Source organism: Lasioglossum baleicum, chromosome 3 (genome assembly GCF_051020765.1).
Source record: "Lasioglossum baleicum chromosome 3, iyLasBale1, whole genome shotgun sequence".
NCBI classification, from domain to species: Eukaryota; Metazoa; Arthropoda; class Insecta; order Hymenoptera; family Halictidae; genus Lasioglossum; species Lasioglossum baleicum.
Genome location: NC_134931.1, coordinates 7753926 through 7769282, shown reverse-complemented (window position 1 = coordinate 7769282; position 15357 = coordinate 7753926). Strand labels below are relative to the sequence as shown.

At 36.1% G+C, this 15357-nt stretch overlaps 3 protein-coding genes across 3 annotated transcripts; all 3 read right to left on the bottom strand.

The window, feature by feature from the left end:
- Nucleotides 1-403: 403 nt before the first annotated feature.
- On the bottom strand, nt 404-3808 carry LOC143207138 (odorant receptor 4-like). The gene is made up of 6 exons (XM_076420261.1): nt 3425-3808; nt 1432-1865; nt 1256-1355; nt 795-905; nt 567-722; nt 404-457 (listed from the first exon to the last, which is right to left on the bottom strand). Exons 1-6 carry the CDS (start codon nt 3794-3796, stop codon nt 404-406), a joined length of 1227 nt encoding a protein of 408 aa, XP_076276376.1. The 5' UTR covers nt 3797-3808.
- A 1786-nt stretch (nt 3809-5594) lies between these two features.
- LOC143207235 (odorant receptor 4-like) lies at nt 5595-9404 on the bottom strand. Its single transcript, XM_076420449.1, has 6 exons — nt 8910-9404; nt 7277-7710; nt 7110-7209; nt 6566-6676; nt 5730-5885; nt 5595-5648 (listed from the first exon to the last, which is right to left on the bottom strand). The coding sequence occupies exons 1-6, from the start codon at nt 9279-9281 to the stop codon at nt 5595-5597; spliced, it is 1227 nt and encodes a 408-aa protein (XP_076276564.1). The 5' UTR covers nt 9282-9404.
- Nucleotides 9405-11748: 2344 nt separating this feature from the next.
- LOC143207234 (odorant receptor 4-like) lies at nt 11749-14715 on the bottom strand. Its single transcript, XM_076420448.1, has 6 exons — nt 14344-14715; nt 12745-13178; nt 12578-12677; nt 12112-12222; nt 11884-12039; nt 11749-11805 (listed from the first exon to the last, which is right to left on the bottom strand). Exons 1-6 carry the CDS (start codon nt 14713-14715, stop codon nt 11749-11751), a joined length of 1230 nt encoding a protein of 409 aa, XP_076276563.1.
- Nucleotides 14716-15357: the final 642 nt, after the last annotated feature.

Below are 15357 nucleotides of genomic sequence, written 5' to 3'. Positions count from 1 at the left end.
ATCTCAATAACTATTTGTTTGTGACATGTGGCTTCTTTCAAACTTTTTCTTTTCCGGATAAGTGGAACGTGTTGATGTAAAACACAATTTTAACATCAATTTTCTTTCTTATAAAAAATTTTGCGGCAAGTTTCTCTTACAAATGTCCACCGATCCAGACGTATAGATTCACCCCTAGAACGGACCATTACTTTTTATCACTTTGTCACCGCTTTATCAAATTGAAATAAATATTGCACATATTAGATACATTGTATAGTGAATATTTTAACTATGTAATCTTTTACAATTAACCTGTGACCCGAATAATTGTTGAATCTAATCAGTATGAAAAATGCAGATGTAAAGTATAATGAAAACAGTTTTATTCACTTATTCTACAAACAGCTACTGAATTTGCTTATTACATCACAGCTGTTCGAAGGAAACTTAAATAGGCTAACGATGTTTTGAGGATCTGCAATAGCAAATAAGTTCAATGATTAATAGAATAAGTATCATATTTATACGATTCTAAGATTATTTTGATTGTAGTATAGTGTGATTAAATTCAAATATTCACTTACACCTCCAAAAGTGGACAAGTTCAAATCTGCTATGTGTCCGGCTGTGATTTTCGCAGGATTATTTGAAATAGCGATGATCAAGATTAGACTGCGCATTGTTTCAACAGGAAATTTATACCAATCGATCATAAAACACAATGATCCAACGTTACCAGTCTGTAATGTACAGAAAAACAACTGTATTTCGCTGACAATGCACGCGCATGATTCAACTACAGGCATGCATACCTTCTCTACCAGAAGGTCTCCTATGTAGCACAGTATGAATATATTGAACATCAAAGACAGTAGTAGCATACTGTATGTAATAAGACTAAGTGTGTTGTTGACCTCCCAATCCTGTCGTACGATGAGAAAATGTGTACAAAAAATCGATAAACTTAATATAATACATAAAATACATGTACGATTAACTCCAATATGCCTCGAAAGACAATCACAAATTTTAATTATAACAATGATCTGATATTCATTGATTTGTAGGAAATTTTAAATATTTTATTGAAGAAGTAGTCTTTATTGGAAACCTATATTTAAATTTACACAACATTCTCGATTCGCACGATCGGTATTGTTAAACAAAAACTTATCCTTTCGGCTTTCCTATTCCCTCATCTTTCAGTAGCAAGTGTCGTTCAAGGCATAAGCTATGAAGCCTAAGGGGTCGATGAACGTGAAATTCAGCGCACCGTTATAGTATAATATTCGAGTAGACATATCATAAAAGTGGAACCAATGAATTCCAAAAAGCATACTTCTTGTAGAAGTGTCCCTACCACTGTCGAAAATCTGGAACGGGGTTGTAGTATACTTTCGTCATTGATCTAACTATTCAAACTCGTGATACATGATTGGAGGATCGTACCTTAGCATTCGTATATGGTGCTGGACGATCCCTACTAATCTGGGATGGAGGTCCGTATTTCCTTCGAGCTGGGCTAAGTTCTGCAGTCTTAGTATCATGATGTCGATCTGACCGCAGATGTGGGTGGTAAACATAGCTGCCAATCCGCAAGCACCCACCGTAATTGAATAAATTACGTATCCGGTAACAGAGTGCACAGCGTACACTAATTCGTAAAAGGGACTCGCTTGTGAGTCGAATAAACCGCTGTACGTGGGATAAACCAGCGGTTTGATCGTGCGATTATGTTCGTCGACGAACGTACCGATTGCGTACTGCATGATCGTGTGGTACATGAAACCGCCTGAGTACATAAATACCAGGCACAGTATCGTTAGATTTCGACCCACATTGCCGTACTTCAGCATCAATTCGCGATCCTCACTATGCTCCACCTGCCAAATCGTTCCCCAATATTCTTCTTTTACTTGCATGAATCATTACCAGTAACAATTACACTCTCAGAATTTTTAGGACGTAAAACGAGACTCTTGGCATGACCCCGAAACGTTTACTTATATGTACATAGATAATATTTATTATTATTTATTTACGTAAGTAATTTTTTCACTGTTCATCTTATTTATACTACCTTTTGTATACTTCAGATGAATTCAAAGAATCAATCCGCAAAGTATAGGATTATTCTAAAAGTTTTATACCTTTACAATAATATAGTCGAAGGAATAATTAGAATCCCAATGTTTATGCGAAATAATAAGTTTGTCTATCAATTGCAAGACACCGAAGCCAAATGGAAATTTATATGTTGCACAAATAATTTTAGTACGGTAGAGATAATTGTATATTAAAACTCTTAGTCTTTTTAATCGTTTCACACTTTTAAATTTTACCTACTCACTTTTGGCATGAATGCATAAAACCAGATTATTAAAACCACAGATTTATTAAATCCATAAAACGCAATATTATAAATATTGAAATGTTTTTTATAATTCGAATATGCAAATTTAGATCGTGTCTAAAATCCAAAAAGTGAAGACACGCTGACCAGAGTCAAAAAATTAAAATTATTTTTATTTATTACAGATAAATGTTTCTACTCTGAGGATAAAATCTATTGTATTGTTCGGAACAAATTTACAATTTAAAAAATGGTGATGGTAATAATGTGTGGAAAATGGTATGAACAAATTAGAAACAGTGCGATTAGGACTTTATTAGACTTATGAATTTGTTGTGGTGATACTCCATGAGCTATGAACTTGTTTCTTGCATAAAACAATTCTATAGATTGTCCTAAATATATATAGCTATACCTTTCTCTAATTTCATTAACATTTAAACATGTTTAAACAATGTTTGCAGTACGAGGGACTTCATTGAGTTATCAAATGATTTTGAAGGCCAGTAGCGCATATTTTATTTTTTATTAGGATTGTCGAAATGAACAAGATGGATAAAATTTGTTGCACAGTGTAATTACTAGACTGCAGATTTTCACGCAAAATAAATATTGTCTGCATGAATTGCAAGGTACAGGAGGTACATGAACATTCATTTCGTGTCTAAAAATTTTAACCAGTTGAAAATGGCGCAACAATATTTTGAACTTCTATAAATATTTCTACTGTTTGCATTTGATCTACTCATTTTTGGTCACACATTTACGAAATCGGCAGTCTAGAAATGATTAAAACTGTAAAGACACGATAAACCAGTCACATTCAATTATTACACGACGTTTGTTTCAATATGCTTCATAACTCACTTCAATTGGCAGTGTAATAATTATACTGCACATTTTATGAATTTGTTATAAAAACGTATAGATGAAATACAATACAAAATGTAAAAGTAATTAAAAAATATGAAAACTCTACTGTATTATAAATGTCTATATATATAGCTTCCGTATCTTGCAATGAATGCAGGTAATTATTATATTGCATAAAAATCAGTAGGTCGGTAATAATGAATGGAAATCTCTGACCTGTTTCCAGTCATGTTGAACGAATTCGATGCAGTACTTGAGGTTGGGCTTGCACGCAGTCAGCGCCCAATATTTTATCAATGCTACCGAACAGAAGCTGAAAAGACCAATGAGCTTCAATCTCATCACCACGTCCTTAACCTCGATCGAGAGGTACAAACTAAACGGTATTATCGCGAACAGTAGAAGCACGTTGCAGAGTCCGATTACTATTTTTGGAAGAAATTGTTTGCTATTTTCCAAAAGGTTCGGCCAAATGCCGATCGAATTCAAAATCCATCTGCTTATCTTGAAAATATGAACGATGTCTTTCTCATAGTACGGATTTCGCGGTTTGTCAACGTTTCGCTCTCGAACAGTGACAGGTTGCATGGTGTTCGCGAGCAGGACGTTTGAAAGCGACTGTTTCCCGAGGGAAGCTAGTCCCATTGATTATGCACGAACACTGAGCTTGCGCTGGTGCAAGGGTGCGTGCACTTTGATTGTAGTCTCAGATTGATCGACCACTCGTTGAAAAAACAACAACACAATTTGCAGAAATAGCAGACCATTGTTCAGAGTCGTGGGTTGGAATTCTCCGCAAGTGTAGAGCCATTAGTTTCTTTACACGCAGGTTGCAGTTATATGCTTGCTGTGACATGATAGTATGTCTAGACGCTTTCTATGTAGTTTAATGAAAAGTAATGTGTGTACAAATGATGATAAAATACTCTAAAGATCGCATTTTGACTATTGCTTTTCAACACTGAAATCACCAGATGAGTCAAAGTGACCTGTCTTAAATTTTTCTCTACAATTGCTGAAACTATACAGGGTGGGGCGTTATAAACAGGTCATCTGAATAACCTTTGCTTTTGAAGATAAAAGAAAATGCATCAGGCCAAACTTACTTGCCCCACTCTGTATACATTATATTTTTATATTATATGTGGGCACTTTTGTGGAGAGTTATAAGATGTGTTTACTCGTGTTAATTACAGTGAAGACCATGTGAAATTGTAATGAACACAGTTTTGTGATTGTTGTAAAACATTAGGGAATAGTCCATTGCAGTCCACAGTACTTATAGTGTCAAACACGAACAGAATTGTGCTTCTACTAGGATTCGGTGCCATGTAAAGTAGTGAGGAACTGTTTTTTGTAAATTTTGCATGTCCCACTTTACTTCCACCGGTGTTAGCAAGAGATTATACAGTCTGTTAAAACTGTATGGTAGTAGTTAGTAGTAGAGAGTATAGTATAAAGTCTGGTGTGATCAAAGTGTTCGATTCTTTATGAAAAGGAGAGTTCATATTGAGCCATGTTGTTTTGATTTTAGGAATGGTTGAATGAATGGGCAAAGAATTCATTGTCCGACTCTGAACAATAGGGGAGCACGTCCAATGATTCTACGCAAGCGAGGCCACGCCCCTTAAGTATTGGATTTCTGATCATTGGCTGCAATATGACAATCAGTCTTTTGTATGCAGAGAAGAGTGAAAATGTGAGTATCGCGACATGCAATTGTTAATTCGTTATAACAAGTATAAGCGACGTCATTTAATAGTGCAAATATGGGATTCATGTTCATATGAACTAATTAATTACTACTTTGATCTTAAGTTCAGTGAGAATACTTTTTGTAGGATTAACTACTTCCAATAAAGTGTTTAAAATCTAATGGTGGAAGATATACAGGGTGTCCCAAAATTCTTGAACTTCCTGAAAGAGGGTGGTTCCTGAGACCATTTCAAGCGACATTTTCCTTTGCAAAAATGTTATCCGCGGCTTTGTTTAGGAGTTATTAACGAAAAACACGGACAAATCAGAGCGCGACCTAGACACGAGTTGGCACAGTCGGCCAATAGACATTTGGCGCGTCGGGCCGACTGTGACAACTCGTGTCTAGGTCGCGCTCTGATTGGTCCGTGTTTTTCGTTAATAACTCCCAAACAAAGCCGCGGATAACATTTTTGCAAAGGAAAATGTCGCTTGAAATGGTCTCAGGAACTTTCGGGAAGTTCACGAATTTTCGGACACCCTGTATGACAAATTCTGTAACAAGTGTGGAACATACATAAACAATAATTTGCAACAACTACAGGATTATAAATAATTACATTACAAATTCAGCATTTTTATAAAAACTTCTTTATTCCCTTGTTCTACAAATAGCTACTGAAATTCCTCATCACATTACAGCTGTTCGAAGGAAACTTAAGTATGCCAGTGATGATTTGAGAATCTGCAAAAAACAGACTCGCATGATCAATACAGAAAATTTTACTTTGATACTAATTTATATCGAGTAGAAAATCTCACTTACGTTTCCGAAAGTGGACAAGTTTAAATCTGCTATCTGACCGGCAGAGATTTTCGCGGGACTACCTGACATGGCGATGATCAAGATCAGACTGCGCATTGTGTCAACAGGGAAATGATACCAGTCGATCATAAAACATAATATTCCTACATTACCAGTCTGCAATAAATAGGGAATAATCATTATTTTATCCAAAATTTAATTCTATGCATATGGAATAAATGTGCTATTTTAATAGGATTAGGATTTTTATGCATACGGAGCTTACAGAAGATTCCAAAGAATAATGAAATACAAAACTCGACAATATTTGGTACGAATACGCATTATTTGTCGTCTACCAAAAATGGAATCAGTAAGACATCACATTTTACTTAAACTCATACGCTTCTCAACAATAAATGAACAACAATGTTTACTTAATATTTATCTACTATCGTTCTGCACTTAAATTCCAACAATAGTTTTTTATTTGTAATCTCACATTCGATACATGAAATCAGGCCTGGCCAAGTTCTTCTCCGCTGTCGCGTCACGACTCCCACTACCAATGGACCGATCCCCACTATCCTCAGGAGTTTGGTGGGCAGGACCCAAGAATAGGGAGAGGAGTCGTTTGCGACTCGTGGGCCGCAATTTGCCCAGGCCTGTATTCAATTACAAAACAATAACAGAGTAACAATAAATTTGACAGTGTTCAAAACAGAAAATGGATGAATTTTTATGCTTCTACAAGTAGCGGATGAGTTACTTCCATTGTTTTTGCTAATACAGAAAATAATCTGATTAAAATCCCTAGCTTGCCAATAATATACACGAACGTATAAAATTATACGTACCTTTTCTACCAGAAGGTCTCCAATGTAGCACAGTATGAACACATTGAACATTAAAGATAACAGTAGCATAATATACGTAACAATTTTGAACGCGTTGCTGACATCCCAATCCTGTTACAGACATCAACAAGCATTGAGAAAATATGAATATTCAAAATAGATTAAATGTATACACGACTAATTACAATATGCCCCGAAGGACAACCTCAAACCCGAATTATGACAATGATTTGATTTTCAGCAATTTCAAGGAAATTCTTAACCCTTTGCTATACAATATTTTCGTTATATATGACTTTTTTCATTTTCTCCATATCAAATAATGTACTTACATTTACTCGTTTAGTAATTTATTAAAAGCACTAAGATTTAGCATTTAGACATTTAGCAATGTAGAAGTTGTTCTTAATCGTAAAACAAACATGTATTCAAATTTTAAAAAAATTTTTTCTTTCGCTCAAGCGGTATCGTTAAACAAGAAGGGTCGTCGTTCGAGGCCTGGATAATGGAGCCTGAGGGGTCGAAGAACGTGAATTCAGCGCACCGTTATAGTATAATATTCGAGTAGACATATCATAAAAGTGGAACCAATGAATTCCAAAAAGCATATATCTTGTAGAAGTGTCTCTACCATTGTCGAAAATCTGGAACGGGGTTGCAATATACTTTCGCCGTTGATTAATCTCGTGTTATATGATTTGTAGATCGTACCTTAGCGTACGTATATGATGCTGGACGATCTTCGCTAACCTTAAATGGAGTTCCGTATTTCCTTCGAGCTGGGCTAAGTTCTGCAGTCTTTGTATCATGATGTCGATCTGCGCGCAAACGTGGGTGGCAAACAACGCGGCCAAGCTACAAGCACCCACCGTAATGGAATAAATGATGTATCCACTAAGAGAGTGCAACGCGTACACCAATTCGTAAAAGGGCCTCGCTTGTGGGTCGAATAATCCGCTGTACGTGGGATAAACCAACGGCTTGATCGTGCGATTGTGTTCATTCACATACGAACCAATCGCGTACTGCGCTATTGTGTGGTACATGAAGCCACCTGAGTACATGAACACCAGACACAGCAACGTTAAATTTCGACCCACATTGCCGTACTTCAGCATCAATTGACGATCTTCCCTTTGCTCCACCTGACGTTTACCAGTATTAAATTCTTTTGATTTGAGTTTTTTTGTACTTCTGACGGATAAAAGTTTCAATCGATATTTTGGTATATTCATCTTCATTTCGAAATATTTAAGGAAAGTTGTTTCTATTCTAACATAAGTTACTCTCCGTATAGTCAGTTATGGAATGGCTGTTGAGTCTCGAGTATATAAATTAAAGTAGCATGCGAAAAAGGAAGATATTTCATTACGTTATCGAAATTAAAATTATAAATCAAAATTTGTACATCATTTTAACCTTCACTCTGCGTATAGGGGTGTAGACGCACCGCAGACTAATAAAAACGTACACAAATACATAGTTACCGAATGGTTAATTTCTAAAGTTCTGTTTGGAATGTTATCTGCGATATATGTATTTCACAAAAAATTGAAACGATTAGATTTATTATTTTTCTATACTATATTAAATTTTATAATCCTTTCATAGCTACCGTTATGAAAATCAATATAATTTCACAAATACTAACGCAGTCAAAGTTTTTTCTTTATGCTTTGCACTGAAAGCATGCAGGGGTCTGATTACACCCCAGTGCAGGGTTATCATTAGAACGTGTATACATACAGGGTGATCCACGCAACTTGCATTTATTTCACTTTATTTCCTGAAAATTTTACTCGTTAATTATTAAGGTTTAAGGCTAATGAAGGTCAATACTGTTTCACTCAGAATTCGACATTCTTCCATATTTTGGTATAAAAAATATAGTATTCCATTTAAAAAAACAAATTCGACCTCCAAATCTCCGAAACGCTTCCACCTGTAGAAAAAATAAATACACTACATAATGTACCCCTTCATACCATGCAACTTCTGTATACAAAACTTTTTCGTGCAACGCATACTTTGGAAGTTCTATAGGTGTGCAAGTTGCGTGGACCACCCTGTATGTACGCAGAGTGCAGGCTGAATTGACAAAAAAGCGTGAATAGAATAGAAAATTAGATAATTTTTATAATTTTGTAGAAGGCACAGCATTCATAGCTACGTCATTGATAAAATAAAATTATATGGTTATACTGTGTCATCAAATACCAAAAAACTGAATCGTTCATTAAAAAATTAGACAATAGCCTTCTAATATTAAAGAGGAAGAAAATATAACGTAATTGATGTTCGTGTCAAAATCCGTGGGCCAGTAATACCTAATCAAATCACTGACCTCTCTCCAGTCATGCTGAACGAATTCGATGCAGTACTTCAGGTTCGCTTTGCATGCGATCAGCGACCAATATTTCAACAAAGATATCCAACAGAAGGTTAATAGACCAACGAGCTTCACTCTGATCATCAAGTTCTTTTCCTCCACCGTGAGGTATAAAGTGAATGGTATTATCGCAAAAAGCAGCGTAACGTTGCATAGTCCGATTGAAAGATTCTGTTGAAATTGGTTGCTATTCTTCAAGAAGTTAGGCCAAATGCCGATCGAATTCAGGATCCACCTGCTGTGCTTAAAAATGTAAACGATATCTTTCTCGTAGTACGGATTTCGCGGTTTACCGGTGTCCTGTTCTTGAACTGTGACAGATGTCATCGTGCTTGCGCGCAGGCAGGATGCTTGAAAGCGACTGTTCCCCGAGGGGGTCTAGTCCCATTGGTTATGCACGAACACTGAGCTTGCGCTGCTACAAGGGTGCGTGCACTATAATTGTAGTCTCAGATTGATCGACCGCCGTCAAAAAAACAACAACAGAAATTTATAAAGATAGCAGACTATTGTGCATAGTCGTGGCTTAGGATTCTCGACAAGTGTAGTGCCGTTAAGTGCGGTTGCTTTACACGCAGAATGCAGTTACACTGTATACTTGCTGTGACATGCTACAAAAGTTCAGTACTCTCTCTCAATAGTTCGGTATATGGAGCTGTAGGGGAATATTTTCCCACGAAATGAGGGACCCCTACCAATAGCTCTTACTATGTGGAAAATTAAAAAGCATAATTGCCTCCTTACCAAGTATGTAGTCCCTCTTAACAGTTCGCCACGAAGTTTCGATCATGCATACACGTGGTCGTGGTAACATGTCAATATTTTTATCTTTAACCTTTAGCCTTAATATGTATATCGAGTCAGACTCGTGATGAAGATTCTGAATAGAGTCTAATAAGTATGCATGCTATTAATTTCCGCGTTAAATCGAAATATATTTTTGGAAAATCTCTAGGGAATTTAGGACTAGAGCCTCCAATAAATGTGTAATGTTGAAGTTTATTATTTTTAATTTATTTATAACTCTCTTATAAAATTGTGAACAAAATGTTATTAGAAATAAATTCTTAAAACTCAATTCTTCGATCCTACTTCTTCGATAAAAGACTATTGATTAAACATTTCCTATTTTGTTAAAGACAAAATAATAACGTTCGAAACTAATCCTATTTTGGTTTTGTTAATATAAGCTATTGGGGAACATTGGAACATATAGGCGTAAATGTATATAAGTTTTTTCCTGTTTTAGGAAATTACGAACTACAAAAAAGTTCTAATTCATTGAAACCGTAAAATAAATCGTAGGGCAAGGGGTTAATATTATACAATTAAATATACATACATAATACATCTCAATGAACACGGTGTTGTGAATTGTATAAGACATTACTGAGTAGTTACTTTCAGTGCAGGGTATTTCCTCGTGTCAAATTCGTATAGAATTATGATTTTATTAAGGTTCGGTGTCATATGTGAAGTAGCGATAAATTGATTTTTTTTAATTTTGAAGCTTGTCGGTGTATTCTTTAGTGAAATTTGTGTGACTCAATGTATGACGTTGGAGGACGTTCTTACATACTCCTAGGATGGTTGGACCAACACGTAAAGAATTCAGTGTCTGAGTATGGAGTATAGTGGAGGAACACGCCCTATGATTCAACGCAGGCGTGGCCACGTCCCTTAAGTATTGAATTTCCGATCATTGGCTGCAATGTGACACATGCGTTCTTCGCGTGCACCGAAGAGTGGACATGTGAGTATCGTATAATGCAATTGTGTGGTAATGCATTCCAACGAACATTGCATTTGTCAGACTGAGAATTTCTTTCGTCCTGCGAGATCTGCCCAGCCGTGAGGGCTGTCTCTGTTAGCCTCATGTTCGACATCTGGATCCTTCACGTGCCGGTCACCGTCTGGCGAGACTAGTAGAATCGAACACAGCGTTTAGTGTGAGGAAAACTGGTCGTGTCACGTAACATTGTTCCGGTGAATGGCAGCCAAACTGAAATTATAGTCTTTGACGTCAGCCTCCGAGACCCGCTTCTTGTCTCGGGAGGGTCACGTTCGCACGGTCGTGACCCGGTCTCAGAGCCTGTAAAATCAATGAGTTGCTCGGTTCCTCCAGTTTTTGGAGATGGAAAATAGGTTAACGTGACATGAACAATGCAAGTGGTTTATTGAAACAACGCTATACACAAACAACGCACGGTAATTGAAACATCATTAATTATATGTATGTATTTACAGCGGATACTTGCTACAAAATTATTTGAACCATGCCATAATAATACAAAATAGAATTCATGCATACATGAACATAGGTATCACATCTGTCTTACATGCAACGTTAAAAATTACAAGCGAAATCTTGTTACACGCTTTTGCTAAACTTTTCAACTTCTCAACACTGAACTTACCACTTCCGGTCAAATGACGGGTTTTATATTTCTCATTTTAGAATTATTGAAATTATGAAGTTGCCTACATGGAAACTGATTTGATTTTCTTTATCCAAGAACATATTGTGATCAAAATTGTACAAAATCGAAATATAGATAGAGTTTTGTCCTTTTCGTAAACTAAAACAATTTTAGAGCATTTTTAAAACAATTTAGATGTAGTGTTAATCTTTGACTGGAATAATTGTTGAATCTGAACAACATAAAAGCTGCAGTCATAATGTGTATTACATTAATATCCACATGTGGGATTGCAAGTAATTACATTTGAATTACATTTGAATTCTATAAAGACAGTTTTATTTGATTATTCTACAAACAGATGCTGAAATTTCTTATGACATCTCAGCTGTTCGAAGGAAACTTAAATAGGCTAATGATGTTTTGAGGATCTGCAATAGCAAACCTGTTCAATGATTACACTGGATAGACTAAATAATATAGTAGGATTAAATTCAAAATTCACTTACGCCTCCAAAAGTGGACAAGTTCAAATCTGCTATGTGTCCTGCTGTGATTTTCGTAGGATTATTTGACATAGCCATGATCATGATTAGACTACGCATTGTGCCAACGGGCAACTTATACCAATCGATCATAAAACACAATGATCCAACGTTGCCAGTCTGTGAAGTAAAGAAGAACAACTGCATTTCACTTACAATACACGTGCATCATTGAAACACAGGCATGCATACCTTTTCTACCAGAAGATCTCCAATGTAGCATAGTATGAATATATTGAACATTAAAGACACTAGTATCGTAGCATATGTAATAACACTGATTCTATTGTTGACTTCCCAATCCTGTCGTACGATCAGAAAATGTGTACAAAAATTCGATAAACATAATACATATGTAACATACGTGTACCACTTAACTACAATATGCCTCGAAAGACAATCACAAATTCAAATTATAACAATGATCTGATATTCATTGATTTGTAGGACACTTCAAATATTTTATTAAGAAGTATAATTCCTTTATAGGAAACCCATATTTAAAATGTACACAACATTCTCGATTCCCACAATCGGTATTGTTAAACAAAAACTTATCCTTTCGGCTTTCCAATCCCCTCAACTTTCAGTAGCAAGTGTCGTTCAAGGCATACGCTATGAAGCCTAAAGGGGTCGATAACCGTGAAATTCAGCGCACCGTTATAGTATAATATTCGACCAGACATATGATAAAAGTGGAACCAATGAATTCCAAAAAGCATACTTCTTGCAGAAGTGTCCCTACCATTGTCGAAAATCTGGAATGGGGTTGCAGTATACTTTCGTCGTTGAACAAACTCGTGATACACGATTGGAGGATCGTACCTTATCGTTCGTATATGATGCTGGACGATCCTTACTAATCTTGGATGGAGGTCCGTATATACTTCGACCTGGGCTAAGTTCTGCAGTCTTAGTATCATGATGTCGATCTGACCGCAGATGTGGGTGGCAAACAACGCTGCCAATCCGCAAGCACCCACCGTAATTGAATAGATTATATACCCGTTAACAGAGTGCACCGCGTACACTAATTCGTAAAAGGGCCACGCCTGTGGGTCGAATAAACCGCTGTACGTGGGATAAACCAGCGGTTTGATCGTGCGATTATTTCCGTCGACGAACGTACCGATTGCGTACTGCATGACCGTGTGGTACATGAAACCGCCTGAGTACATAAATACCAGGCACAGTATCGTTAGATTTCGACCCACACTGCCGTACTTCAGCATCAATTGACGATCTTCCGTCTGCTCCACCTGGCATATCGTTATCCAGTATTAAATTGTGTTTATTTTTGTTTTGATTGTACAGGGTGTCACAAAATTATATGTCGTGGACACCATAGCGTGATTCTACACCCCAGATTTAGTCGAAAATGACGTAAGAAACTCCCCGCAAAATTGACCTTGAACGTGAAAAACAAGGTAAAGAAACCAACAATTCTTTTAAGGATTAAGATTTTTTAAATTTTCTTTTAAAATCTCTACAATCTTAAATCTTAAAAGAAAATTTTTGTATAAAAATTTAAAAAATCTCAATCCTTAAAAAAATGTTGGTTTTCTAACCTTGTTTTTCACGTTCAAGGTCAATTTTGAGGGGGGTTTCTTACGTCATTTACGACTAAATCGGGGGTGTAGAATCGCGCTATGGTGTCCACGACATATAATTTTGTGACACCCTGTACTATGGCAGATAAAAGTTTCAATCGATATTTTGTTATATTCATCTTCGTTTCGAAATATTTGAAAAAATTGTTTGTGTCCTAAGTTCCTCTTCTTATGGTGAGATATGGCCTGATATGGTATGGTCTGTTGAATCTCGAAAATATAAATTGGTGCAGTATGCGGAGATAGAATACATTTTATTTTTTCATATTATTAAAAACATGCTTTTACTTTATAATGCCCACGTATGAACCTAAATTCACAAAGAAGTGAAATAAACCGAAAATTGCCACAAAATCAAACACTTTCATAATTGTGAAAAATACGTATCATTCATTGCTACGTCATTGATAAAATAAAATCATATCCATCAAAAAGAATTAGACGATAACCTTCTACTAATGATGGAAGTACTATGACGCGTTTAATTGTCAAATGTCACAATAAATGTTTTTAAAATTTTTAAATGTCGTAAAATATTTGTCCCGATTTTCTTTATTACTCACTTTAAATGGTAAAACTATGTAATAATTATAGTGCAGATGATTGTGCATAATAAACGTTCTTTGTGTACATTCCATGGAACAGGAGCAAAATAAAAATTTCTTTCTCTTTGTCAAAATTTTATCCACTTCAAAATATTACATCCCTACTTTTAAAATCTTGCAATCTGTCTACTGCTTTTAATGTCACCTATTAATTAATGTTATAAATGCGTAAAATCTGTAACCGAGTAATAATGAATCGAATCACTGACCTCTCTCCAATCATGCTGAATGAATTCGATGCAGTACTTAAGGTTCCGCTTGCATGACACCAGCGACCAATATTTGAACAGAGATATCCAACAGAAGGTTAAAAATGCAATGAGCTTCAATCTCATCTCCCAACTCTTTTCTTCCACAGTGAGGTGTAAAGTGAACGGTAATATCGCAAAAAGCAGCACAATGTTGCAGAGTCCGATTGAAAAATTCTGTTGAAATTGGTTGCTATTCTTCAAGAAGCTTGGCCAAATGCCGATCGAATTGAGGATCCACCTGCTGTGCTTAAAAATGTAAACGATGTCTTTCTCGTAGTATGGATTTCGCGGTTTACCGATGTCCTGTTCTTGAACTGTGGCAGGTGTCATCGTGCTTGCGTGCAGGCAGGAATCTTGAAAGCGACTGTTCCCCGAGCGGGTCTAGTCCCATTGATTATGCAGGAACACTGAGCTTGTGCTGCTACAAGGGTGCGTGCACTTTAATTGTAGTTTCAGATGGATCGACCGCTCGTCAAAAAAGAACAACAATAGAAATTTATAAAGATAGCAGACTATTGTGTAGAGTCGTGGGTTGAAATTCCATTCAGCGCGGTTGCTTTACATGCAGAGTGCAGCTGTAAAACATTACTGAGTAGTCACTTTCAGCGAAGGATTCTTTCAACGTCAAACTCGATCAGTATTGTGTGCGTACTAGGATTCAGTGCCATGTGTAGTAGTGATCAAATGTTTTCCTCCTTTTTTGGTAGATTTTGAAACTAACCTGTGTATTCTTCAGTGAAATGTGTGTGGCTGAATGTACACTCATCAATATTAATAGGAAGTTAACATTAAACCTAGCACCACCGGTCAAAATGACCGGTTTCAGATTTTTTTATTTTACAATTATTGAAATACTAAAAATGATTTTATAAGAAATTATGGTATTGGTATCTTTAGTGGAGCACGTATTACAATAGGAGCCGCACAAAATTGATATAAAATCAATCGTGTCATTTTTATAAGTGAACATGT